The 27278-nt window shown below is 34.8% G+C and overlaps 3 protein-coding genes across 7 annotated transcripts; 1 reads left to right on the top strand and 2 right to left on the bottom strand.

The window, feature by feature from the left end:
* Window positions 1-1933: 1933 nt before the first annotated feature.
* On the bottom strand, window positions 1934-24918 carry LOC115884877 (protein lingerer). Of its 4 annotated transcripts, none has more exons than XM_030903585.1 (20): window positions 24875-24918; window positions 24313-24431; window positions 24026-24213; window positions 23818-23967; window positions 22559-22937; window positions 20992-21175; window positions 20688-20892; window positions 20085-20276; window positions 19870-20018; window positions 19529-19673; window positions 18230-18478; window positions 16324-16549; window positions 14709-14927; window positions 12124-12278; window positions 9917-10273; window positions 9376-9508; window positions 8941-9086; window positions 8691-8867; window positions 7611-7640; window positions 1934-4182 (listed from the first exon to the last, which is right to left on the bottom strand). In XM_030903585.1, the coding sequence occupies exons 2-20, from the start codon at window positions 24386-24388 to the stop codon at window positions 4084-4086; spliced, it is 3459 nt and encodes a 1152-aa protein (XP_030759445.1). In that variant the 5' UTR covers window positions 24389-24431; window positions 24875-24918; the 3' UTR covers window positions 1934-4083. The 4 variants fall into 4 exon arrangements, with proteins under 4 accessions (XP_030759445.1, XP_030759444.1, XP_030759447.1 ...); XM_030903584.1 differs by having other exon boundaries at window positions 24830-24893; XM_030903587.1 differs by having other exon boundaries at window positions 9917-10243; window positions 24830-24893.
* Window positions 24919-25152: 234 nt separating this feature from the next.
* Window positions 25153-25805, top strand: LOC115884880 (probable 28S ribosomal protein S16, mitochondrial). The gene is made up of 2 exons (XM_030903592.1): window positions 25153-25389; window positions 25454-25805. The coding sequence occupies exons 1-2, from the start codon at window positions 25264-25266 to the stop codon at window positions 25742-25744; spliced, it is 417 nt and encodes a 138-aa protein (XP_030759452.1). The 5' UTR covers window positions 25153-25263; the 3' UTR covers window positions 25745-25805.
* Window positions 25806-25964: 159 nt separating this feature from the next.
* LOC115884879 (receptor expression-enhancing protein 5) lies at window positions 25965-27238 on the bottom strand. Of its 2 annotated transcripts, none has more exons than XM_030903590.1 (4): window positions 26980-27238; window positions 26428-26660; window positions 26238-26373; window positions 25965-26178 (listed from the first exon to the last, which is right to left on the bottom strand). In XM_030903590.1, exons 1-4 carry the CDS (start codon window positions 27107-27109, stop codon window positions 26150-26152), a joined length of 528 nt encoding a protein of 175 aa, XP_030759450.1. In that variant the 5' UTR covers window positions 27110-27238; the 3' UTR covers window positions 25965-26149. The 2 variants fall into 2 exon arrangements, with proteins under 2 accessions (XP_030759450.1, XP_030759451.1); XM_030903591.1 differs by lacking the exon at window positions 26980-27238 and adding an exon at window positions 26711-26891.
* Between the last annotated feature and the right edge of the window lie 40 nt (window positions 27239-27278).

Raw genomic sequence — 27278 nt, 5'->3', positions numbered from 1 at the left:
TAAAATTAATAGTTTTTGTCATATTGCAATTTGTTTAAACAAATGTTAGATTTCAGTGTTATCAGTGAAGCTATTGTGTCTGAAGTTGGACTACCAAAATTTGGTAGGATAATTTTAGAGACACAAAGAAAAAGATGTATGTATATTATAACGATATTTGAGTTAGATGCTACAGGGTGTTATTATATAACAAAAGTTAAAGAATTTAGCAAAACCTATCAGAATAAATTATAACATATAGGGTGTTGCTATTTAAAAAAATTGAGATTTTTTAATTTTAAATAGTCGAAATTCATCAATATATTTGAACACCCTGTAGCATCTAATTCGAATATCTTTATATATACAGGGTGGTCCGAATTGTATTCCGGAAACTTCGGTAGCATATTCTGCAGGTAAAAAAGTTCTTATAAATGTATGTCCTCAAATGCTTAGTTTCAGAGATACAGGGCGTAGAAATTTCATTTTTATTTCGATTTTTTCCAAATAATTTCTGAAGTAACGTCAATATTAAGATGAAAATTGGTGTCTGGGAGTTTTTTGACATGAGAAATTTGATTTTGATGTCAATATGACTCCTACTGGTAGAGGGCGCCACCTACATGCGTTTTAACTGTTTTGAAGCGTAATAACTTTTTGTCCGTACCTGTATAAAACTACCGAGGCAAAAAATATACATCTCTGGGATTTTTTACCTAAAAAAAGATCTCTTTGTGAAAATCGCTACGAGCAACCGTTCTCAAGATATTTAGAATGGAAATAGTCAATACATGCCATTATTGACGAAAAATAAACACGTTGAGTAGGTAGTTATTTCGCTGAAATAATAAATTTGGGAAATTTTCATTTTTTTAAATTAATCATATTTTTTCTGCAAAAAAATGATGATAAAACAGTTGTTGAACTTTTGGTACAAAACATTTCAAATTTATGATCTCAGTCTAATAACTATTTAGTCAACATGTTTAATTTATGTCAGTGATGACAGATATTGATAATTTCGATTCCAAATATCTCGAAAACCATTACTCGTAGCGATTTTTACCAAAAGACCTTTTTTACGTAAAAAGAATCGTAAATGTATATTTTTTTATTCAGTAGTTTTATACAGGTACAGACGAAAAGTTATTACTCTTCAAACCAGTTAAAAAATATGTAGGTGGCGCCCTCTATAAGTAGGAGTCATATTGACATCAAAATCAAATTTCCCAAGTGAAAAAACTCCCAGATACCAATTTTCATCCAAATATTGACGTTACTTCATAAATCATTTGGAAAAAATCGATATAAAAATGAAACTTCAACACCCTGTATCTCCGAAACTAAGCATTTTAGGACATACATTTATACGAACTTTTTTACATATTTTTATCTGCAGAATATGCTGCCGAAGTTTCCGGAATACAATTCGGACCACCCGGTATACAAGATACAAATATATTTTTCTTCGTCTCTCCTACCAAATTTAAGTACTCTAACTTCAGAAACAATAACGTCACTGATAGTTTTTTACAATACCGAAATCTACATTGGTTTAAACAAAATATAACATCACAACCATCAAACCAAACATTATACATAGAAAAGTTATAGAATTTTAGGCAGAATATATGTTTCGCTTAAGAAAGCATATTATATCCGCTACGCTTTTTTGAAGCAGCCTGTATATTCGGCAATAATTTTAAAATGTCGTCCCTTGTTCACGTCGTTCCCCCTTGTAAAAACCTTCCCTTTAACTTTTCTCTTTAACATATTTTTGTAAATCCAATGAAATAATGGACTTTATCGTTGACTCACCCTGTACAGGGCGTTATAAGAGTTGTACAAAGAACAATGGAAGTTTGAGCTTATATCGACGTCATCAAGGGCATGGTACATTAGAACTACTGCGGCTACCGGCACTACACAAAGGTAAAAAATAAAACTCGACTCAAAGAAGATGTATCCATGTGTATTTTCTCAAATGTTTCATCATTAAGTTATTATTCAGCAAATACAAAACAAAACTACAGATATACAGTGTCTACAATAATCGTGGGGGGTATTTATACAAATTAGTAAATAGGTACACAAGATAATTTAGTTCATCGTCTATCTAAATGTAAAATAAAAGCTCGGGAAGCGCTCTCGCAGTCTCACCCTAATTTTGAAGAATATTTTTTGTTTTTATCGGGTTGGTTAACCTGCGACCCTTAACGTGTCGTCTTACAAGTCTACCAACCCTCTGAGACAAAACTAACTTTTCAGTTAAAAAATTTACCGAAAAGAACAGACTTTTGTCACGCTACTGGGTGTAAGCGAGAGCCACCTCGGGAGAGTCAGTCACACATATACATCGCGCGTATTACATAGGGGGTAAGTCAATTTTCTTAACCTCCAATATTTTTACTTATTTTACCATATATTCTGCTCACATTTTCGTTTTTTTTTCTTCCTAATATTAATCTATATAGTTTTTTCATTTTATGTATATACAGGGTGTCGCAAGGAAATTAACTTATTTCTTTGAGACGCCCGGTATACAGATAGGCAGGGTCTAGTTACATAGCGCAGGAGGATGATTATGTCAGTAACGTCAGTCCTCCATGTTTTTTTTTCAAATTTTCAAAAATTTCTAGATTTATTAAAGCTGTATATTTACACTTGTGGTACTTTAGAGAGAATTTATAAAAAAATGTGTATAAGGGCCTCAAAAAACTGAGGAACAAATTTAATTTATTTTTTTTTAAGTTGTAGTACCCTATTAAATTTTTCGATATACAATAACCAAAATGAATTCCTTTTTTTTTTCTACGTAAAATTGACTTTATATAACGCTGATTTGACTGCTACACGCGAATATTTTCTGTTTTTTTTTTCTTCCAATAAGCTAAAATACCGTATGGTTTAAAAAAAAACGATGTCATGTCAGGCATAGAAATGATATTTTCGTTCCTGGCTTTAATATATTTTGGTTTTAAGTGTTTAAAAGTGATTTATTCTATAAAGTTTTTAAACAAAATCAAGAATTTTTGAAGCTTTTTGTGTCTAGATATACTTATTTCTACGCATCCTATGACATCGTTTTTTTTAAATCGCACGATATTTGAAGGATATACAGAGCGATTCAACCTAACTGTGCCACAACTCATTTTCATAGTTTTTTATTTACTAAGTGGACGAGTCAAGGTTTCAAAATTGAACTGTATATGCAGGTAATATATACAGTGTAGCACAAAAAAGTTCCCGAGAGTAGTGAGATTTATTCAAGACGTCTACTACGACAAATTATATTTTTTTAAGATTTTTTTGATTAGATTTATTACTATATTTTTTTTTAAGAAAACAAATTAAAAAAAACTCATCAGATAGTTTTTATGTATCACAATGTATATATTATAGCTAGCTATCGACGTATCATATAGAGCGATTAAAAAAAAATAATAAACAAAATAAGATTAGGAATTCTGGTGCATTTTGATTTAAAGGGATTGCACAAAACGAATTGCACACAACCCTGTTGGAACTATCAAACCAAAATGTCAAATTCTAAACAAGCAAAAAAATAAACGAAAATACACGATTCTTTGTTAGGGATAGCTAATAAAAAAAACCCTGACGAAGTACAGTAATTATACAGGATGTCCCAATATCACAGTTCCAAAATTTATATAACCGAGTTATTTTATTGGAACAGAACATTGAGACACACGGTAGATACAAAAAAAAACAAAGAGAAAATAATAATAAAAAAAATAAAATAAATATAAAAACGCCACTACACGGGACAAACTCATGGTATTCTACGAATGATAATAATAGGTATAAAATACAATCAATAATCAATTAATCGCTTTAATCTAATTTATCAACTAGCTAAATAATAATAATTATTAATAATAAAAACTTAAAAACGATATATAGTAGTCAAGGCTAAATTACTTGTTGTTTGTTGACGTTTTTTTGACGTATCATTTGGGGGGAGGGTAGATGTGTGGACGATATTAAAAAAAGAAGAGAAAGTAAACGCGTACAGCTGCTGCGCCCTCTGCGTTCGATTCTTTGTAGGAATTCTGCGCGGTTTACTCAATGAATTTTGTTGGGTTAGTTCTGGTTCCAGTAGGATGTGCCGTAGGTCTGCTTGGAACCGGACTTGGCCTGGTTGGAACCCTGCGAGCGTTGACCAGCTGAGTTACCAGAATCCTAGAACAGATAAAAAAGATATTTTTTATTTTTCTTTTTTATAAAGAAATATATGTAGTAAAAATACATTTTTTGGCCCAACATGTAGAACTAAAATCTAAACAAACCGTGTGATTATTTACTGTTTGATTTGACCAGATAATATCGTAAAACTGAAGAAAAACGGCGTCAAAGATGGCTGGAGAAGGACAGTCGATAATAAATTTGGCGAGGTCAATCTCTAGACGTCATCTAAGGTAATCGCAAAACATTTTCCGATGCACGTCATCAATCATATCGCAATTGAGACTAAAGCCTATAAACTTAACCAAAAGAAATTTTGGCAAAAATGTTTAAATTGGTTGTATAATTTAAGATACCGAGCAGCCCTTCATTTTACTTTATAGAGCAAATGATTTTAACAGATATTTTGTTTAGATTAAAGCTGCAAAAATTAGTTTAAAGCGATTTTTATTATCGCCATGTTCGCGAGCAGCAATGTTGTCGTTTATTATTTGACAATTATCATAATGTCAGTGACTATTTTGTATAAAATCGTGTTGTTGAATCTTTGGGAGTAGTTCTCGTTTTTTGGTGATTTTCATAGTATTTTTAAGTCGTACTTTTAAGCACAAACAGTTCTTTTAAGAACTAAATTTTCGAGTTTTGTATTGCATTTTTTGAAATTGTGCTACTGTTAATAAATACATTAATTATTAAATTAAAAATAAAACGTAAAAATCTTTAAAAAATTATATAATAAATATATTGTTTCCCAATTTTACATTAAGATTTATTTCATAAAATTTATTTCATAAATCCATCACAATCTGGCAGCGCTGTCGCCATCACTTGTCACTCACAATTGATCACATGCATCGGAAATTCTTTTGAAGAAAATTGTTTTGTAACTTTACTAAAAATTCACATAAAGATTGTCAAAAATTAACCCTAATTATTGAAAGATTAAAAATGATGAATTTTCAGACACACCTTTTTTTACGCGAATTTTAAACTACACCGTTTAAAAATCATTTTTACTCAATATAAAAATAAATTACAACCTGACAGTAAGTAAATGACATCTAGGGCTTAACCTCGCAAAAATTATCATCGATTGTCATTCCCCCAGCCGTCCTTGACGCCGTTTTTTTTTCGATCTTACCCCCAGTATTTTTTGTTAAAAATAAGAAAATCTTTGTAATTAAATTATTTCAATGAAAAAAAATTGCTTAGTATACATATCACTCATATCACTTATTATTCAAGCTATTAGATGTTAACAAACCAAACACACATTTACAAATGGTAAAAACTAAAAACAACAAACTACTACCAAACCAAACCAAAAACAAACATCACAGAACGTACACAACAAGCCGAAGGCACAATCTACACTAAGTAAGACCCAGTTTATCAATTCCAGGTTAAAAGCCTGATTAACAACAATTCCAGAATTCATAATTTTTTGAGAAATAAGATATTTGAGGGAAACTATATCTCAAACGAGGGGCAAACCCCTGGTGGTATTTATTGTACAAGCGCTTGGTAATAAATACTGGTATTATTTGGTATTATATTAAACTGGTTTTATTTGGTATTAAACTGGTATTTTGTTGGACATCTGGCAACGCTGGATTAGACGCACGTGGTGACGAAGGCCGGGAAGCTGATTGCATCAAAGCCCATTTGCATCTAAAGCTAATTCTGAAAAATATCTATATTTCTAGCCCCAAGTACATCTAAAGCTAATACTGAAAAATATCTGGAATCTAAAGGTGCTTTGACGAAATCGTTTAGTTCTGGAAGTCTTTCAGAAGATACCACTCTACATGTTTTGGAAACTGATTATACCCAAAAAAATAATATAGTAACAATAGATATAACATTATTTTTAGCACATCAATTTTACTTCCAAATTCTACTGCAAACTTCGGGACAAACTCGATTTCGGGATCGATTTTAATATGCAAAATAACCTGCTTTTGTAAAAAGCCAAGTAACTTTACAAATAAAATATCATCCTTCTACAAAAACCACAAAAACAAGAGTTACAAAGGTACGCTGGGTAAGCTCAAATTTTCAAACACTTAACTTATAATTACTTAATTAACTACACTTAATTATTAATAATAACAAATAAATTATTTATACCAAAAATTAGTAATAATCGCAGTGTTAAATTCGAGGTAAGCAATAATTCTTCAAATACCTCTGAGGCACAACCAAAAATAACTTCATTTCTAAAAAAGCCTTCTACCGAGCCTTCAACGGAAAATACCGAGGAAATTACAGAGGCATGCAAACCCTCATGTAGCAAAATTGTACCCCCTAATCTAATATGTGAAGCTCCCTGTAATCAAAGAAATCCTAATGTAAAAATACTAGACTGCGTAATTATCCCCCCAACTAAACGAGCCTCGGAACTACCCTTATCAGCCGCCACTTTAGCCATACCATCCACAAGCAATAATAATTATCTCCCCGATGTTACCCCTTTACTACCATTATCAGCTGCCGCTTAAACCTTACCGTCAACAAGCAATAATTCAATTTGGATGTCTACAAAATACAGCCGCTCGCAAAGGAAAAAAAGAAAAATTGAAAAGTTTCAGTATAATCAACCTCTTATAACCAACTTAATTTCGATATTAGAGAAAATAAATTCTACTCTTAAGGAAAATGGAGAAATATAGAAAGCTCTTAAGGAAACGATGATGGTTTGTCTAAATGAACCCGAGAATGAACCTGATGAGAATAAGCCGGAATCGAGGCCAGAATCAATGCCAGCAAACAAATTTTTAAACATGTTGCTTAAGACAGACTTTGGTACTAATTTGGTATTTTTTGGAAATAATTTGGTATTTTTGGTACTTTTTTTCCCAAAATTGGTGTTTATTGTACACCATCTTTGGCAGCGGTTTGCCCCTCGATCTCAAATAATAGTAGACAGATTTTATAAGATGGTCTATTCCGCTGGGACCTTTACAGGTAATATGTAGTCATATTCTTTTCAAAAAATCTAATAACTTTACCAAAGACTTATTGTTGCCTAGTACAAAGAACCGGGACCTTACAGATCTATTGTGTCCTCCTTTAATGACTTATAACTCATCATTTTGTCGTTGTTTCTTAGCTTCAATCTACTGAGTAGTAGTAGTATCCATTGCGAAAACAGTATCCTGTTAAAAACCCTATGACAATCCAAAGATTGTTCTTACTTAAATCGAGGTACTAGATAAATTGAATATTCTATTGTTTTTTTGATGTCCTCTGCTAAAATCTACCCTGAATCGTTGGACAGTTCGACTTTAGGCATTTTTACAGACTCTTTCGGATGTTCAAGCTTTAACGTGGATTGATAAACTTGGCGAACAGTCTAAGGTTAGTATCAAAGGATGAGAATGGGAATGATAAGCTAGTGCAGCGCGTCATAATATGTCACTTACCACGCGTCTGCCTTGGTGCCTCACATCCATCTACAAGCAAAAGAAAATCTAAGTGTAACTAAAAAAAAAGAGAGATCCTAACATTGATATACACCAGTAAAGAATAAAATGTTAGTTAATTTTGAAATTACTGTTATTAAAACACCCAGTGCATGTAGAGTAAATTACCTGTATAAACTGAAAAATAAAACGGTGTCGTAGTGACCTTAGAAATAATAATATCTATCGTGTCGATCCCTATATGTTTTTTTTTTAATCAAAAACGAACCAGACTGGTGTATATCGTAGCAGGGAAGAAACCATGCATCTATTAAACGTATTTCTCGAAAAAATAAATAAATATATTCAAGAAAAACCGACTAAACCATATAAAGTTAAACAATGAGACTAAAAGCATGCCTTTTTAGTATTTTAAGATATAAAGAACATTGGAAAGACTAAAGTAGTTCATATGACCCGATTTTTTTAAACCTTCATTAACCTAACGAAAAATCCAAGAAATTTTAAACTTTCACGTATGACATACATGCACATGAACCATGCTGTAATAATATAAAAGAAAGATAAGAAATAAAAAATGACCAAGTTGTTTAATAACTACCATGCGATCGAAAAAATAGGCCGTCAAAGACAGCTGTGGAATAACAATCTATAATAATTTTGGCGAGTTTGAGCCCTAAACGTCATGACTTGGCCCTAAGAAGGTTGTTATTGAGTAAAAATATTAATTGTCATTCCCCAGCCGTTTTTTGACGCTGTTTCTTTTTTCAATCATACGGTATAATCTTAAATTAATAACATTTAACAACTATCTACGAAAAATGTATATTACATATCAATATCATTTTAATAGTAATAAAACTTGAATTATTTGTTTTTTTAGTCTAAAATGGACCACAGAGGACAAAACATGCTGTATCTATTTTTGGTTGTGTAAATGCTCTACATTACTCGTTTATTCTTGTTCGTTTTTTCGAGCATTTTACATGTGGCTGCACAACTTATCGTCCGAAACGCCGTATCGTCTGTGACCCACTTTAAGACTTTAAATTCCGATTTACACCCACATCGCCCCCTTACCTGATGCAAGGGCTGGTGCATGGCCATCGTGGAGTGATGCTGAGGCGCCATAGCCGGAATATACACTTGTGGGGCATAGCCCGTACCGCTGGGCGCTAGGCCCGCGTTCTGGCTGCCGTGCAGGGCCCCCGTGAAGGGAGGCGGCGTGCCAGAGTGGAAACTCTGTTTCTCGTACGACTAGAAAAGGGAAAAATTGCTTAAATAACAAAGGATTTCTTAAATAATTGTCTTAACTGGTAGTATAACTTACATTAACTTTGCCTATGGCCGCGTGGGGCTTTCCGTACATCGCGCTCAGATCATTGGCCCCCGAGCCCCCCGTCGTGGAGTTCCCTTGGCCTTTCTGAACTTGTTGAGCAGCTGCAGCCGCGGCAGCAGCACCAACGTTATATCCACCTAGAAAAAAAATATTAAACGTTTTTATATTCTCAAAAATAAGCGTCAACTAAAACGTCCAAAGCTAGGTTAATTTTGTCAGCTTGCCGGAAACATCTACGCTTAGAATTCTCTTTTAAATCCCCGTTAGAAACGCTACAAAAAACTTGAACGTATCCGCAAAGATTCATGAGATTTCTAAGCTCAGTCTCGTCATCTTTATCATCATTTTAAAATATATTTTACATAGAATATTTATTAAAAAAATTAATTACAGCGCTTTTAGTCCAGTTTAAAATGAATCTCTTACCTTTAGCATAGTCTTGCGCTGACTGCCCTAGAGCATCATAAGCACCGTAACTTGCTGAACCATAAGTCGCCGGTTTTGGACCGTACTGACTGCTGGTACTCGACCCGTGCGCGTTCGTAACTGCAGGCAATTGCTAAAAAACAACGAAAATTTTGCGTAAAGTGAGTAGTTCAAATGGACAGACTTTAAAGTCAAATATCAGTTAAAATATCTGTCATCTAACACATTTAGATAGATCAACTAAAATATCCCTCTAAACTGTTAAAATATAAACACTAGTAGTTCAATCGAATAAATAACAATTATTATAGTTCATATGTCCCAGTCTACTTGTAACAATTTTTGTGTCAGAACTAGCCTTATAGCATTTATAAGACCCTAAATTATATTATAAACACTAGTAGTTCGAATAACCTAATAAAGAAAATTAGTAGTTCATATTTACCAGTGTAAAATTAACGATTTCATACGAAAACAATCAATTTCTTAATAAAAACAACTCCTGAATACCAAACTACACCAGTAGTTCTAGCGTACTTACCGTGTACATCGTTCCGAACTGCGCGTAATTCGGCGCCGCCGCCAGAGGATTGAACGCCGTGGCGAAGAAGTACGGCGGCCCCGTTCCCGCCGCTAGTATAGGCTGACCTTGATGGCCCTGCTGCGCGGTGAGCGTGGAGGCTTGCTGGCTTTGCACGGCAGCGGCCAGCGTGCTGCTCGGCACCGGCGACGTGTTTCCCTCGCCTCGTCCTCCCGCGCCGGTGGCTTGCGCCTGCGCTGTGGCGTAGCGTCCGTCCGCCGAGATGGTGGAGTAGGCGCCAAGGGCTCCGGTGGGGTCGCCACGCACGGCGGCCAGCGTCGTCGGCGTCTGGTAACCCATGTCGAAGTAAGGAGTGGTCTAGAGAGTGAGACAGGAAATACACATGACACGCCGGCTTCACTCGGTTAGAGAGAGAGAAAAATGGAGGTAGAACTTTGAGGGAGTTCGGTGATTGGTATTATTTAAAATTATAGAAAGTTGTTAAATGTAGGCTGGGGGCTAGCCTACAGATGTGTAGAATTACTGAATTACTTTTGAAACTTTCTGTGTTACTTAATTATGACATTACCAAAAACCATCACAAAAATTTTGTATAAAATGAGTAGTTCAAATAGACAGACCTCAAAGTCAAATATCAGTTGAAATAACTGTCATCTCACACATTTTGGTAGTTGAACTTATAGCCCTCTGAACTATTAAATATAAACAATAGTAGTTCAAATGAATATAACAATTATTGTAGTTCACGTTCCCAGGTCTACTTGTAACAATTTTTGTGTCAGAACTAGTCGTTTTAGAATTCATAGAAGTCTAAATTACATGATAAACACTACTAGTAGTTCATATGACCCAAAAATTTACAATTACGTGCGTGACATTTCGATTGGAACATTTCTAAGATTTACTGACATTGAGCTGATTTTTGCAGAATATTAATATTTTGATAAAGTTTTTGAAAAATTTCACAGAGGAAACAAGTAGTGATAACACTCGTCATAATAAAGCAACAAAGAAAGTCACTAAGGTACTTCAAAAATTCTATTTATATGTAGGCTACCCCGCTAAAATCCCTCAAAGATTCAATCAAAATGACAATATTATTTTTGTTTAAAATTCCAATACTACACCCGATATAAGCATTTTTATTATTAGAACACATGCTTACTGCCGTTCATCTATAAGCAAAAACTATTTCGAGCTTGTTATACAGAGTGCACCAAAACAAGAACAGAAAGGATCATGTTATCTATTGCGAAAAGGGAACTTAGGTTTGGGTTAGTAGTCATTTTGATAATACTAAGCGAGTGAAATGGTGTTATATGCATTATGGGAGCCACTATATCCCCATTAGAGATGTACGACACTATCGATAATGATAAAAAACAAAAAACCACATAAATGTGATTTGTGCCTATTTAAAAAATATCGATACAAAAATGAAAGTATCGATGTTAAAGAATCGATAGTATCATACATCCCTAATCCCATCTAAGGACAGTTTTTTCCGATTTTTATGGAGCATATGAACTAATTCTTATTGCGAATTCATTTAAATATAATCGAAAAAAACTGCCAATTTTAACAATAAAAAGCACACAGTTAAAATTATGAATAAACAAAGAAGCGCTGTCAAATTCTGATTATACGTGAGTATTAATACAATGACGTAGTAATACAAGTTTTTGAATATAGTTAAATAAATTACTTAAATATATTAAAAATACATATTATTTACGTGTTTTTTGGGGGGGGAGTTATCAGAATTTAACTGCATACTATGACACTTTAACAATATTTAGGAAAAAAGCTTCTTGTACTTTGTAAGAAAAGTTTTTGTTAGGTAGATCCATCAAAAAACTAAATTCTAAAAATAATAAAAGTGTCAAAAAAGTTCTTTTTATGTCGGTCTATTTAAGAAACGGCAATGTTAAAGCAAAAATAACTTGATTCGCCCTGTATAATTAAATATAATAAAAATAAAAACTCAATATGGAAAACTTCTTTGAAACAGTATACTGTATACAGAAAAAGTGGTCCAATTACATCTATAACTTTTACCCATAGTCTTTCCATAGTAACTTTTTCCAAAACACATTTTTTTTAGTAAATTCCCCAGACAAAAAAAATAACAGAACAGATCAAGATTATTAGAAAGCCCAGATAATAATGAATGAACGCATGTTAGAGCAGAACCCTAAAGTACTCACCATATGAGGCAGCCTCTGTTGCAACAGTTGCATATCCTCGTAGGAATACACGGGTTGCTGAAAGTAGGGCACTTGTCCCATAATGTAGGGCGTGCTCATCACAGGCGTCACTCCGGGGGGGATATTCGATACCACGTTGTTCGAAGAATTCTTATCTGTAATAAAAAAAATAAACATCGCGTCATATTCCTGTTAATATACGAAAAATAAACGTGTTTCGTGTAATATATAAAAGTCAGAATGCCAAAAAACATCTCTGCAACATCACCCTGATATTGTCGTCTGTAAGAGAGAATCACAAAAGACTTGTTATTCTATCTAGACGTCAAATTAGGATGAAATCGCTCAGTCTCGTCATCGTCTCATCATTATTTGGAGTGGTCAGAATTAAAACGGATCAAGTCCAATTTCCTACTATTTTAAGATAATCGTTTTTATACGTTTATAAAATATTGTTTTTGTCAGTAGAAAAATGAATCAAGTCATACTTCACACATTAAGCAGCTATAGCCTGTTTCTGTTTTGTTTCTGAATATTCTGTTGATTCCTTTCAAAAGTGAACTGGATCAAATCCATAAAATTTAACACACGTGCTAAAGTTTAGAGCTAAAAAAATATTTCTCAATAATTATCTGCAAGGACTTGATCCAGTTCACTTCTGAACCACTCATTTATTAGTATATAATCCATCTATACATATAATATACAGGGTGGCCCATCGAAAACGTTCCGCAAGGCATAACGGCCAGGGTAATTTTTTTTTCAGAATATTCAAAAACACGTCAATTTTGTTTGTGAGGGGGACAACTTTTGCCCCAAAAATGATTGCAAAATCTTCAACCCTCTAAGCGGGGGTGTCATCCCCCATTTTTTTTCAAATGGGAAGGGGGGTCAAGTGGTACCGCAATGAAAAGGGCTGTCTATTCTCTATACTTTCCCGTTTCGTTTTTGAAAATCGGTCGAGTCATTGAGAAAATATGAAGGATTGAAATTTGAAAAGTTTATTTAAACATGTATCAGAGTAAATGATAAGGATAAATTCCTTCGACCAATTTGCCGTTTTTTCTTATTATTTCTAGATGTTTACGCATTTTTTCACTTGCCACAAGGCTGAACGATCAGGTTAGGTAGAGTGTACTTTCTTTTTGAACGGTGTAGTTAATCGGCACAACTGTCGGTACTGGGCTGAGGACAACCCCAGGGTTTTTCATGAGGTGCACACCCAAAACCCTCAGAAATTGAAAGTGTGGGCTGGTATTTTTAGAAATTCTATTGTGAGTCCTTTTTTTCTTCCTGGAAATCTAACAGGTGATATGTACTTGGATTTACTGGAAAATACCATCGACCCAGCCCTAACTGACATCATAGAGAACAATCCTGGATACGTTGAAGCAGAACTAATATTTGAACAAGACGGTGCACCTCCACATTACTCTCAAAATGTGCGTAATTATTTAAACAATAACTTTCCCGTTCGGTGGATAAGACGAAGGGGTGCAATTGAGTGGCCTCCCCGGTCACCCGACTTGACTCCTTTAGACTTTTTTCTATGGGGACACATAAAAAGTAAAGTGTATAGCACTCCACCCGCCTCATTAGAAGAGCTGCGAAGACGAATTATTGATGTTTGTCGCGAAGTGACCCCGCAAGTTCTTCAGAATGTTCTAGGACGGATTGAAAATAATTTGCTTTAATGTATGGAGGTTGACGGGCAACATTTTCAGCATTTGCTTCATTAATAAGATAAGTTTTTTAATTAATTCAATTTATGCGTTTTTTGCAAAAAGTACTTTTCAAATTTCAATCTTTCATATTTTCAAAATGACTCGACCGATTTTTAAAAACGAAGTGGGGAAATATAGAGAATCGAAAGCCCTTTTCATTGAGACGCCACTTGACCCCCCTTCCCATTTGAAAAAAGTTGGGGGATGACGCCCCCGCTTAGAAGGTTGAAGATTTTGCAATCATTTTTGGGGCAAAAGTTGTCCCCCTCACAAACAAAATTGACGTGTTTTTGGATTTTTCGAAAAAAATAAGACCCTGGCTGTTATGCCTTGCGGAACGTTTTCGATTGGCCACCCTGTATATTATAATCTAGGGGTACAGCCAAATAATATAACGTATCTCCAAAAAAATCCTTTATGGATATTTCGCCACTGCACTGCAAGGAGATCTACAAAATAAAATAGTTATTTTTTGTAAACACTTCTGCGTTAAACCTAAACGGACACTGCTTGTCAAGAAACCGTTGTTTTTTGTTTGTTTTCTTGTAGACGTATCTGTTTTAAAAGAGTAAAGTGTTCTCGAATAGTTGAATTTAAATATTTTAAATAGTTTTCTTTTCTTTATTCTTTCTATTTTTTTTTGCTTCCGACGACGAAAAGAGATAAACTTTCCGAAACGTTAAGCATTTTTTTCTTTGTTAGGCAAATTTGTATAACTGTAAACATAACTTCTGACAAGCTGTGTCCGTTTAGTGTGTACAAAATATAACTATTTTATTTTGTAGATTTTCTTGCAGTGCAGTGGCGAAATACCCATAAAGGATTTTTTTGGAGAGGATTTTTTTACATAACCACACTTACTTAACGCCGCGGCCGATTTGCTGGAACTAATCGTGGTCTGAGGCAGGGTACTTGCGGAAGTGGCGTTGTTAGACGTCGTGTTCGCCGTACTACTCGCGGAGGCACTGTTGCCAGTGTCGTACGAGTTCTCTTTGCCCAGCTTGTGATTGCTCGTCGTCGAGCCGTAGCTGTTGTACTGGCTGGTCGTCGTGCCGCCGTAGTTTGAATTGTTGCTCAGACCTGCGGTAGTTCAAATGTACCGTCTTAGAAATTGGTCTTATCTCAGGGAATACAAATAGACAGCCAAGCTGTACAAATAGTAGATACCCAAGATATACAAACCGGAATTTTACCTGCTGTAGTTCAAATGAACCGCGTTATACAAGGTGGTCCGAACTGTATTCCGGAAACTTCGTCAGAATATTCTGCAGATAAAAGTAAGTAAAAAAGTTCTTATAAATATATGTCCAAAAATGCTCAATTTCAAAGATACAGGGTGTAGAAGTTTCATTTTTATTTCGATTTTTTCCAAATAGTTCCTGAATTAACGTCAATATTTGGATGAAAATTGGTGTCTGGAAGTTTTTTGGCATGATAAATTTGATTTTGATGTCAATATGACGACTCCTATTTGTAGCGGGCGCCACCTACATGTGTTTTAACTGTTTAGAAGAGTAATAACTTTTTCGTCTGTACCTGTATAAAACTACTGAGTGAAAAAATATACATTTCCGTGACTTTTTACGTAAAAAATGTTTCTTGGTAAAAATCCCAACCGTTCACAAGATATTTAGAATGGAAATAGCCAATACATGTCATTATTGACAAAAAATAAACACGTTGAGTAGATTAGTATTTGACTGAAATAATAAATTTGGGAAATTTTTATTTTTTTTAAATGAATCATAAATTTTTCTGCGAAAAAATGACGATAAAAGAGTTTCTGTTGAACTTTTGGCACAAAAACATTTCAAATTTATGAGTTCAGTCTAATAACTATTTAGTCAACATGTTTCATTTATGTCAATGATGACAGGTATTGATAATTTCGATTCCAAATATCTCAAGAACCATTACTCTTAGCGATTTTTACCAAGACACTTTTGTACGTAAAAAACGGCGTAAATGTATATTTTTTATATAGATACGGACGAAAGTTTATTAGTCTTCAAACCAGTTAAAAAATATGTAGGTGGCGCCCTCTATAAGTAGGAGTCATATTGACATCAAAATCAAATTTCTCATGTCAAAAAAAAAACTACTAGATACCAATTTTCATCCAAATATTAAAGTTACTGCAGAAATTATTTGGAAAAAATTGATTTGAAAATGAAATTTTTACACCCTGTATCTCCGAAACTAAGCATTTTAGGACATACATTTATACAAACTTTTTTACTTATTTTTATCTGCAGAATATGCTGCCAAAGTTCCCGGAATACAGTTCGAACCACCCTGTATACTTTTTCGCTTAAAAATATAGTATAATATATATAAAATAATAGTATTTTAATTTAACCAGGGTGTTTCCGGATGCCACCCTGTATCTTACCGTTCCCTAGATCCCGATGGTGAAAACCGAATATGAAACACCCTGTATATATATATAAAAAATTAAATTTCTCGTGGTTCTTACCGCTATTGGCTCCGTAAACCGGATTCGGCGTCTGGTAATTCTGCGAACTCTGGTACGAATTCGCCTGCGTCACAGAAGGGTAGCCGGTACTGCCCTGGCTCGCGTTCTGATACGACGCAGACGACGAGTAACTGTTCTGGTACGAGTTGGCGTTCTGCGCAGCGTAAGAACTGGCCTGGTTATTTACATAGTTGGCGGCCGGGTTGACGTAGGAACTTGCCGTCGTCTGTCAAAGGGAAAATTAAGAAAAACAAATTAGTTCAAAGGTAAATACGATAGGAAAAAGGTAAATTTGTTGTAAAAATGTCAGAATGCCATAGAAACATCTCTGCAAAATCACCCTGATAATCTGTCGTCTGTAAAGAAACTCACAAAAAACTCGCGAGTAACTTAGACGTCAAATTTGGGGTGAGTATGCTCAGTCTCGTCATCGTATCATCACTATAAAACTGTCAAATATTGTTTATACCTTTGTGGCTTTAAAAAACTAGAAATAAAGTCTGTAGAACAAGTCGGGAAGATTTCGACAGAAAATACAATTTACTTGTGAATTAAAATTACACACGCCATTGACAAAGTCGTGAATCCTCTGTATCACCGTTTTAGACAATTTTTTTGGAGATTTAAAGCTCCTGCACAATTATATGCCAATAGAGTGCAGATAGCCACCTGACGAGTAAAAAGCTCAATAATTTTGAGGGTCAACAATAGGGGGAGTCAAAAAAATCGACAATTTTTTTTCGCTCTATACCTCAAAAAAATTCTCTTCAAGTATGAACTCTTAATTTTAATAGGAAGGTCCTCCGCCTCTCAGTTTTCTATATTTTCCTTATTGTTAGACAGAAAAATTCATATCTCGGTATCTACTATTTGGAAAAAATATTTCGTCTCATATATTTGTACGAAAATGAATTCTCTATAAAAATGGTTACTTATGATTAGTCAATTAAATTCACCGTTTAAAAGATATCGTCCTATTGCTGCCAAAATTTACTAACATTTTTCCGAACAACCAAATTCAATCACTAACTATGTTTTGAATCGGAGAATCGATTGCAAAAGTCATTAACTACGATTTCTGGCTATTTATGTTTTATTTTAATACCGAATAGTTACTAACTATAACATCTTTATGCAATGCAATTCTTCTTTGGACGCATTTTTCTCGGAAGTAATAAAAAGTAAGTTATTCTAGTGACTTTTGGCAGCAATGGGACGATATTCATCATCAAACTTCAATGCACAATTATTTTAACAGTTTTTGATTAATAATTAATTGTAACAATTCCAGTTCAATTATATCTCAATTGATAATTAAATAAAAAAAAAACATTTTGATAAAACTTTTTTTTTCTTCTTCTAGATCAATACTTTTTATATTAAATTTGTCGCAAAAACGTTATTTACTCGAAATTTAATGAATCATTCACTCGAAGTTAGAAAAAATGCAATTATTTTTTGTTTCGATGTACCTAAACATGCTTAGGACTAAAAAAAACTAGAAAACATTTCTTTGTTCATAGAAACTCAAATTTGTACAAATTTTCCCGAAACTCAATAAATTAGAACCGTTCAAAAATTATTGTGCACTGAAGTTTGACGATGAATATCTTTTAAAAGGTTAATTTAATTGACTAATCATAAGAAACCATTTTTGTAGAGCAGTGAATTTCCTACAAAACCATTAGTTGCGCGTATCATAATGATTTTTTGTTAACGAGTTATAAAATTCATAATAAAAAAGAAAACTGCCTTAAAATGGAGAGCATTTTTTTTGAGGTTTCTATCAACCTTTTTTTCACAGTATAAAGTAAAAAAAAATAGTCGATTTTTTTATCCACCCTAATCAACAATGAATCACCCTGTATTACATACATTTTTCTTTTTCTATGACTCTACGACTTACCTGAGTCGAGTTATAAGGCGACGTACTGTAGGTATTGGCCTTGGACTGGTAGGAATTGTAGTTTGAACCTTGCGAACTGTAGGAGTGACTATTATCGGTCGCCTGCTTGTTCAAATCTAAGCCAGAGGGCGCCGTTACCGTAGGAACAGCGCCTTGAGTCACTGACACTTGCGCAGGGCTCCTGTTGGTCGTCGCGTTGTTGTACGTCATGTGTTCGGACGTTTGAGGAATGCTCTCGCTATTTGAAAGCTATAAAAGACGAAATAAACCGTTATAACCTCACTCCATGTGTTTATTTAGGGTTTTTCATGGAGAAATTGAGTCAGATTGCCAAAATAATCTACGAAAAACGTCTACAGAGTGTTCGTTTATGTTGTAGTGGGCAAAAAACTTGCCCAATACAAAAACAAACTTCGAGGACGTAGTTCTCATTCTCGTCATCGTATCATCATGTATATGTAGCTTTGTTTAAGTTGTTTACACTAATTTCTCGAATAAAAATTTGTTTAAAATAACAAAATATAAAAAAATCCAACCAAAGTTTGTCCAACCAAGAATTCGACAGATGACATTCAAAAAATGACAGAAAATGTAATTTGCCCGTGAATTAAAATGACAGACAATTGAATTATCACAAAAGTAATCTGTTTTAAGGTAAAGGGTAGTTATAAAAACAATATTAAAAAAAACCTGCAAATAAAACATAAAAATAGTAATTGCATGTATTCAACCATTTTTGTCTCAACTGTATAAACATTTTTTCCATACAAATTTAATTTGTTTAATATAGATTTACCAATTTTAGTTATTATTTCAGTGAAGTAATTTATTTTCTAAAAACTGGTAAAATAGCCTAAAAATATAAAATAAGGTATTCAAATTTTTTGTCTCCAATATATAATTAACCAATCATTGGTTAAGATATGCATCTATAGTCTATCATTATAATTCATAGACAAATTGTATTTTCTGTAGTTTCCTGGATGTCGTCTGTCAAAATTTTCTATGTCTCGTTGGACAGGCTATAAAACATAAATAGTAATTTTATGTATTCAACCATTACTGTTTGAACTATATAAAAAAAATTATACCAATTTTAACTTTTTACTGTAAATCCACTCATTTTCATTCTTTTTTTTCAGTAAAGTAATATATATGTTCATTAGAATAACGAAATAATAATCAAAAAATATAAACTAAGTAATTTTTCATATTTTCTTTTGGTTTCCAAAGTTTAAAAAGCTTAATAGAAAAATTACTATAAATATCCATAACTCATTTAAAAAATGTAATACTTACGCTCTGCGTCAACGTAGAGCTAATACTGCTTTGATTCGCGCTCTTGTTCGAACTGTATCCATCCAAGCCTGCGCTAGCACTAGCCTGCGCCGTTGCCAGATCTAACGTACCCGGACCGGCTGGCGAACTATCCAAACCGCTACCACTGAAAAAAAATAGTACAAAATTTACCCCACGTTCGAAAAAAAAAGCAACGTTATAGTAGCCTTTGAAACGGAAAATGAACAATAAGCTGTCATAAATGGAAACAGAAGAATAAAAAGTTTCCAGGAACGAAATTATCAATAAATAGAATTTCAAAGGTTACCGTGAAGTCATTTTTTTTTTAATATATATATTACCTCCTGTTACTCTCCGACCCGTACTTGACATCTGAGGCAGTCGTCGAGTCAAACGAATTGTCAATCAAGTCCATAGCACCGAATTGAACGTCCAGGTAACCTATGCTACTGTTTAAGTCGCCTGGCATTTCTACTGCACTGGATGGTATCTAAAATATGCAAAATAAAATAAATATAAAAATATTTTCTATAAAAAAAACTCCTTTGAAAATTACCTTTGACGGTGGCGGTACCCTAGCCCGTTGAGTTTTCGTCCTGGTCGATTGCTGAGCAGGCTGAGCCTCAGGAGGAGACCCGTAACTGTTAGTTACCGGTTGGTAAGTGCTATTCGCGTAGGTATTCGAAGGGGCAGCGCCGTAGCTAGGCTGCGCAGCGCTATTGTAAGGCTGCGTCGAAGGTGTATAAGCCTATAAAAAAACCAAAAAAATGTAATAAAATATTATTAAATATTGAAACCTTAAAACTTATTAAAAAAATATATAGGCTTGGTGCATTCTCCGCCGGTGCTGCCACCGCCGGAGAACTCGTAAATAACGAACACATACAAATACACGGGTTTAAATGACGAGTAAACGGAAAAATTAGTATATAATTATTCTAAAAGTGTTAGAAAGTGTAATTTGTGGAAATTCTAAACAAAAAAATAAAAAGGTAAATATTTTGATATCTTCAGAAGGTCTAACTTGCATTATAATTTATTATTCCAGTTAAAAAAAATTAGATGAGTTCAACTACCGTAGCGAGCATAGTTTTATCACCGGTTTTTAAACAAACAAACCACAATGCAGCAAGCCTATAAACAGTACTGATAAACGTACCTGTTGAACGTTTGATTTCGTGTCATACCCTGTCTGCGACTGATAGGTGGCGTTGGAATACTGTTTGTTCAGACTGTCGCTGTTTTGCTGCGCCAACTGCGAGAAGTACTGCGACTGCGCGGGCGTCAGAGTGTTCACCAACGGCTGTACCGGACTCTGGCTGGGCAATTGGACAGTCTGGTTGTAGGTCTGTCCCAAAGCCTGACTATTTACAAATTTTAAGACAAATTTAATCGTTAGTTGTTCTTCTCTCAATTTAAACGGATAGATAATACACGAAAAAAAAACGGTACAAACGACCTACCTGTAGCCAGCTGTAACGTCTGGCGGGCTCGGAACTGGCAGACTAGGTTCCAGACTCTGTTCCTGAGATCCTTCGATAACGTTGAGACTCGGCTGGACGCTGGGAGTGAACACTTTGGTTTCCATCAGACTACCTGTGTACTCTTCGGTAGACCACTCGTCCGTTTGCAGATCATCCCAGTCGTCTACAGAGGGTAAAAGATCTTAGGATTCGTAAAAGGTATAGATGTTTTAAAGAGGTGTAATACTCCATAAGGGCGATTAGAGAGGATTAATAAGTAGCAAAGAGGGAGAGAGGATAAAACTATTTATTTATCTAATCCATATTCCATATATTATTACTCTAAACCCTCTACAGTTTCTTTAATCTTGTAATTAACAAAATTATAACTATTCTATAATACCGAATAAAGATATAGAAAAAATGTAATCCCTCTCATACATAGAGAGAGAAATGAATAGAAATGATTACAGGGAGAGGGATGATTAGAGAGAGAACGATGATTACGAAGCGAGAGATAGATTAGAGTTGACAAGCTATGATTAGAGAACGATATGTTTAGGGAGACAGCAATGATCAGAGAGAGAAATAGAGAGATTATCAAAAGGAGAAAAGGAGAGTTTATCAACGAGAGATGATTAGAGAGGGAGCGATGATTTGGAAGGCAAATTATAAGAGAGAGAAATAGTAACAAATTTTTAGAGAGAGAAAGAGATGACTAGAGAGTTGATAAGCGGGAGATGATTAGAGAGAAATGGAGAGAGATGATTACGAGGGAACGAGAAAGAGATGATTAGGGAGAGAGATTATTAAGAAGGGAAAGATGATTAGAGACAGAAATGATAGGAATGATGGAGAGGGAGATGATTAGAAACAGAACGAAGATTATGAAGGAAGGATTGGAGAGAATGATTAGATTATTAGAGAAAGAGAGATGATTAGAGGGAAAATGAGAGATGATTAGGAGATATATAGGGACAGTTTATGAACGAGGGATAAATTAATGAAGTTTATTAATATGAGAGATGATCAAATATATAATAGAGGGAGCGATGATTAGAAAGACAAATGATAAGAGAGAGAAATAGTAAAAATTTTTAGAGGGAGAAAGAGATGACTAGAGTCGTAGGGAGATGATTAGACAAAACGGATATATGATTAGAGAAAAAGAGAGATGATTAGAAACAGAACGATGATTATGAAAGGAGAATTAGAGAAAAATAGATAGAGATTAGAGATAGATATGATTAGAGATTATTAGAAAAAAAGTGAGAGGTGATTTATTAGAGTTGATGAGCGAGATATGATTGAAAAAGGGGGTGGAGGAAGAGAGATCATTAGAGAGATATAGATAAGATTTGAGAAAACCTTTCCATAACGACCAGTATGAATTATTTCTTTATATAACAACTGTAAGTACAATGTTATTTTCTTTAAATCACAAGCACTTACAGGTAATATTTAAATGATTTAAAAAAAACTACAAATATTGTTTTACGATAAAGTTTTCAAAAATAGCACAATTTAGACGTTTTTATTTACATTGTACTACAAATCTACGACTTACCCGTTCCCGTGTGATTCGTATTCGCCGCCGCCACCGTACTATTATCCCACGTGTTCGAACTGTCCCACGTATCAATTGGCTGTTTGTTGTAATCCCTCGTTCCATCCCTGGAGCCTCCTCTGCCGCCCCTGGGCTGGTACCTGCCGCCCGCACGTCCACCTCCTCGTCCTCGCCCGCCACCCCTAGGCCCTCCCGTGCCCCTCTGGCCCCTACGCTGGTCTCTGTCGCCGCCCCTGTCCCTATCGCGGCCGCCCTCGTCGTTGTGGTCGCGGTCTCGGTCACGGCCGCCCCTCCAGCCTCCCCGCCCGTCCTGGTTGCGTCGGGGCGGGGGGCCGCCCGAAGGTTTCGTGTCTTTGGATCGGCGGTCGCCGCCCCTTTCCTGCAAACCAGAGAAATGCTATGTTCAACCAAATAAATAAATGAATAGGGTGAATTAGCCAGTGGTCGGACAGTTTAGGAAAAGTTCGACTTTAAATTGTTGATTAAATTTCCTTTACTGATGGCATGGCAATGAAATTTTATGAAACAGATAGTGTGGTTATTGGGCTTCACGTTAAACCGTTTTTTTTTTTCATAAACCTATCAATGATTTTAATTATTTTTTAAAGTGGTAAGAGTGCTGTTTTGTCAGTAGTCGGACAGCGCTTGCCAGTGTCCGGCCGGGTAGTTACCAGAAGTTGTACACTTTGTGATTGGCTGATTCAGCACAGTCCCGTATTTATTATATGTATAATTTTAAAGCAAATTTGTTGTATGTTTTATCTATATGAAAAAATCATCTTTAAACGATACCAACGTTGTTCATAAAACCATGATTCCATTAGTAAACAGCGCTTTCAATTTTTCTTCTTCTAGATACAATTTTCTCAACTGTATTAAGTAACACTTTTTTTATTGGAAATGCGCAAACCGCTAACTTTTCAATCCAGGTAACAATTTTTTTTATTTCTCTGGTTAAAACAAGTTCTGGTTCTATTTTTTTGCAAACTTCGCTTATTTGTCTTTAATAGTCTTGTTGACTAGGAACGGTTTCAGGGTGACAATTTAGGCAAAGAAAATGTTATAGAACAAAACGGAAAAATTAGCAGAATTGGGTTTTTAATTATTTCCCAATAAATATGTTTTGTCTGACCACTGGTATATATCTGACTACGGGCATATTCACCCTATTGAGACTTTTTATATTGTTAGTAATTATCTGTACCTGCTTTGTAATTGGAATGTATTTCTGTTAAGCTTGTAATAAATAAATAATATACCTTTACATCTCCGGCCCCTGCATTATTTCCCCTTGGTGGTGTCTCATCGTCCCAAGAGTCCCCACCTAACCCTTCTTCAGCCTTTTTGTCCTGTTTGCTTGCCGAGGCCTGTCTTTTCTTTTTCTTCTTATCTTTAGTCTCCCACTCCCCCTAAAATTCACACAAAATTCACGTTTATATTATACTTAAAGAAACACTATATACTTACAATAGCCATTTCTTCATACAACATATTTATGGCTATGTTTATGTCATTATTACTTTCGTGTAGAGCCAGGCACACTTCCTCTTCGGACCGATTAGTTAGTTCGATCAACTGTTTAACTTTTTCCTTCATGCTCAGCTCTTCATTCTTTGAAGACTGTTCTTTGTGTACTTTATCTCCACCACCTTTACCTAAGAAACATAGATATTTAAGGAGTTATTTGGCACAAACTGATAAACAAAGGCGTCAACTTTCGAGACAAAAAAATCGTGTACAATGCAAAAGCTTACCTCCGTCTGATTTGTGAGTTTTATCAGCTTTCGCCCCCTTACCACCCTTAGAGGTGGTCCGACCGGTGGAGCTCATCTCTATTTTGTACAATATGTACAGTGGGTCTATTTACAACTATCTGAAATAAAGAAAAAACTGTAAAAAATACAACTTGTCAATGTCAATGTCAACCACTATCTTGACAATAGGAAAGAGTACGAAACGATGCGGCAAGAACGAAAACGTCTAAATTTCGAACAGAATCGACGGAAAAAAGGACCATAAAGGCACTTTTCTAATCGCCAAAAAACAATAATAAACGTTAGGAGAGGCGGCGAATCGACGGCAACACTGCAACGCGCCCGTCATCGCCATGTGGGACGACGCCATTTCAACGCTTGTTAAAGCCTTGTGTGCACTGCCGAATCTAAAGATAAAACCTCACTAGAACTGACCGGTGGCGCGCCAGAAGAAACAGGGCTCTCGGGGGGCACCGGCATTCGAAATTTAGGCCGTCTCGGTTCGCACCGCACCTACCAGTTAGGAAATTTTCGTAAATAAAGCGGACAACGACAACTGTACCTGATTACTTCTGTCCCGCAACGCACTATGTGGTCACGTGACTTTTGCGAAAATGGTGGCGCCGTTTGACGTTTACCTGCCCGCGAAATTCGAATTCAAACCGCTTTAGAACGCGTTATTAAGTATTAAACAAAGAATTTTGTTTAAAACTTGAAATAAAATTAATACTTCTATCTGTAATCGACTTTATTTATTAAAAATTTCGGTTATATAGAGCTATATTTCGAAATTTTTGAAACGTTTGCTACTTGCTACTTTACCGGCAAAAGAAGATTGACGATGGATTGACGTTTGACTGGGACTGGGGAAGGGGGGAAGAAGTGAGCGACCTTAACCTCAAAAATATTTTTAGTTTGGTTGCGAAAATAAAATACGAAATCAGAGACGAGATGTTGTTTCCTCCAGCCAGCGGAGTAGGAGTTACAGGCGGTTTTATTATAAAAGCACCGAAAGTAATTCGATTGCTACGAAAAGGATGTACCAACAGACCCTTCTATCATATCGTTGTTGCTGTGGTAAATTACCATACCCTGCCGTTGAATTCTTACATCTTTTTAACTCGAAACTGTTGTTTTATAGAGCGGAAATCATCAAAGCCGACCAGTTATCGAACAATTAGGCACCTACGATCCCATGCCTAACGAACAAAACGAAAGACTAGTGTCTCTGAACTTCGAAAGAATAAGTTATTGGATAGGCAATGGCGTTACCTTTTCCACACCTACAGCTCAACTTTTAGGCCTCGCAGGCTACTTACCCATACACCCAACGAGTTATATATCTGCGTGGAGGAATAGACAAAAATTAGAGGAAGAAAAAGCCAAAGAATTAGAGATTTCAGAACAAAAAGAGGCTAACGCTAGCCAATAAAGAGTTAAGTTTTATATAATTTAGAATAGGTAGTTAAATAAAAGATTGTTTATACTTTTAATACATTTATTTTGTGCTTTAGTAAGCAAATATTGGAGGTAGAACTTAATTTACATATTCATCACAAAACTTATTAAAATATAGGTGATTCTAAATCTATAAATATACACTAAATGCTCAGTACTAATAACACACTACAAAATACCTCAAAAAAGCTAAATTCTCCTCTATAATTGTATGGTTTTATTCAAAAATGGTGACGTATAAAAATATGACGTATGATTCTTCATATATAATATTACAATAGAGAAAAATTCAGGTGAAAGACATATAACACTCCTCGTTTGGTAAAGCTACAAGCTAAAAACAGATCTCCACAATGCAGAATACTTGAAAAAACAAAGCCTAATCGGTTTTGTCTGTTACTTTATGAACTAAAACACGAAATTAAATCATTAAAAACCTTAAATAATACATTATAGACATATCTTACCTTGATCCTTAACTTTGTTGATGGTATCATCGATGACACTGTGATGTTTCAAGAAGTATGGTCTTACAATTTTCTTGTAAACAACCAGAGATCCGTTAAACTCAGTCGGGATCATCAGCCAAACCAAAAAGACACACTAAAAAACATTAAACATTTCACAATATTTTACAAATAAAAATGATATTTCTACCTTAATAAGCCAGTACAATGGGAACCATCCCACAATGAAATCAGCAAAGTACTCAAGTACTGAGAATATAGAAAATACCACCCAGTATGTAAGCCATTTTGTGTCATCTGCTTTGTTGTGTGATTCGATAGCATGTATCGACATGTAGGCGGGGTACAAAAAGCCTACAGTGTTACAAACTAACTGTGCTGCATACCCGAACACTAGCCAAACTCCAATAACTCCAATACCACCTAGAATAATATTTTTTAATTTTCCAGGTTAATTTGATATGTTTTAGCACCTGTGAAATATACTTTTTTCTGGTTTTCGTCCATATTTATTAATACACTAGGAAAATATCGGTAATAATGAATGTTTTAAACAAAAAAGAGTAATCAAGATAATGTATGTGATTTAGATAAGATACTGTATTATTTGCATATAAATTATCAGTGGATTAATTATGCGGATAACCTTTGTATAGTTCACAGCCACGTTCTAATTTACAATATTAGTAACAAAAACCTGTTTTGGTTGATAATTACGATAATTCATACATAACTAGCTCACCTATGAAAAGGTACAGACGATCCAAGCCAGTTTTTTGTTCGGCTCTGTTTAAAATGCTCGTCCATGGTTTTGAGGAGTCCCTCAAAGACCTGCTAAGCTGATCCTTGATTTCGTTCAGTTTTTGGGCCATTTTAAGCGAAAAATTTGGATTTTTTACAAAAATTTTAAAATAGAAATGACAAGGAAATCACCGAAGCTGTCAAACAAGGTCGAATGGTCGAATCACGATCGAATCATACACAAAACTCCTTTGCAAAACTCATATAGGAATCACAGAAGGGTCGAATCATAGATAAAAA

This window comes from Sitophilus oryzae, unplaced genomic scaffold, assembly GCF_002938485.1.
Source record: "Sitophilus oryzae breed Bouriz unplaced genomic scaffold, Soryzae_2.0 scaffold_358_pilon_pilon, whole genome shotgun sequence".
NCBI classification, from domain to species: Eukaryota; Metazoa; Arthropoda; class Insecta; order Coleoptera; family Curculionidae; genus Sitophilus; species Sitophilus oryzae.
Note: the sequence above shows the minus strand (reverse complement) of the source record. Positions and strands in the feature narration are given on the sequence as shown.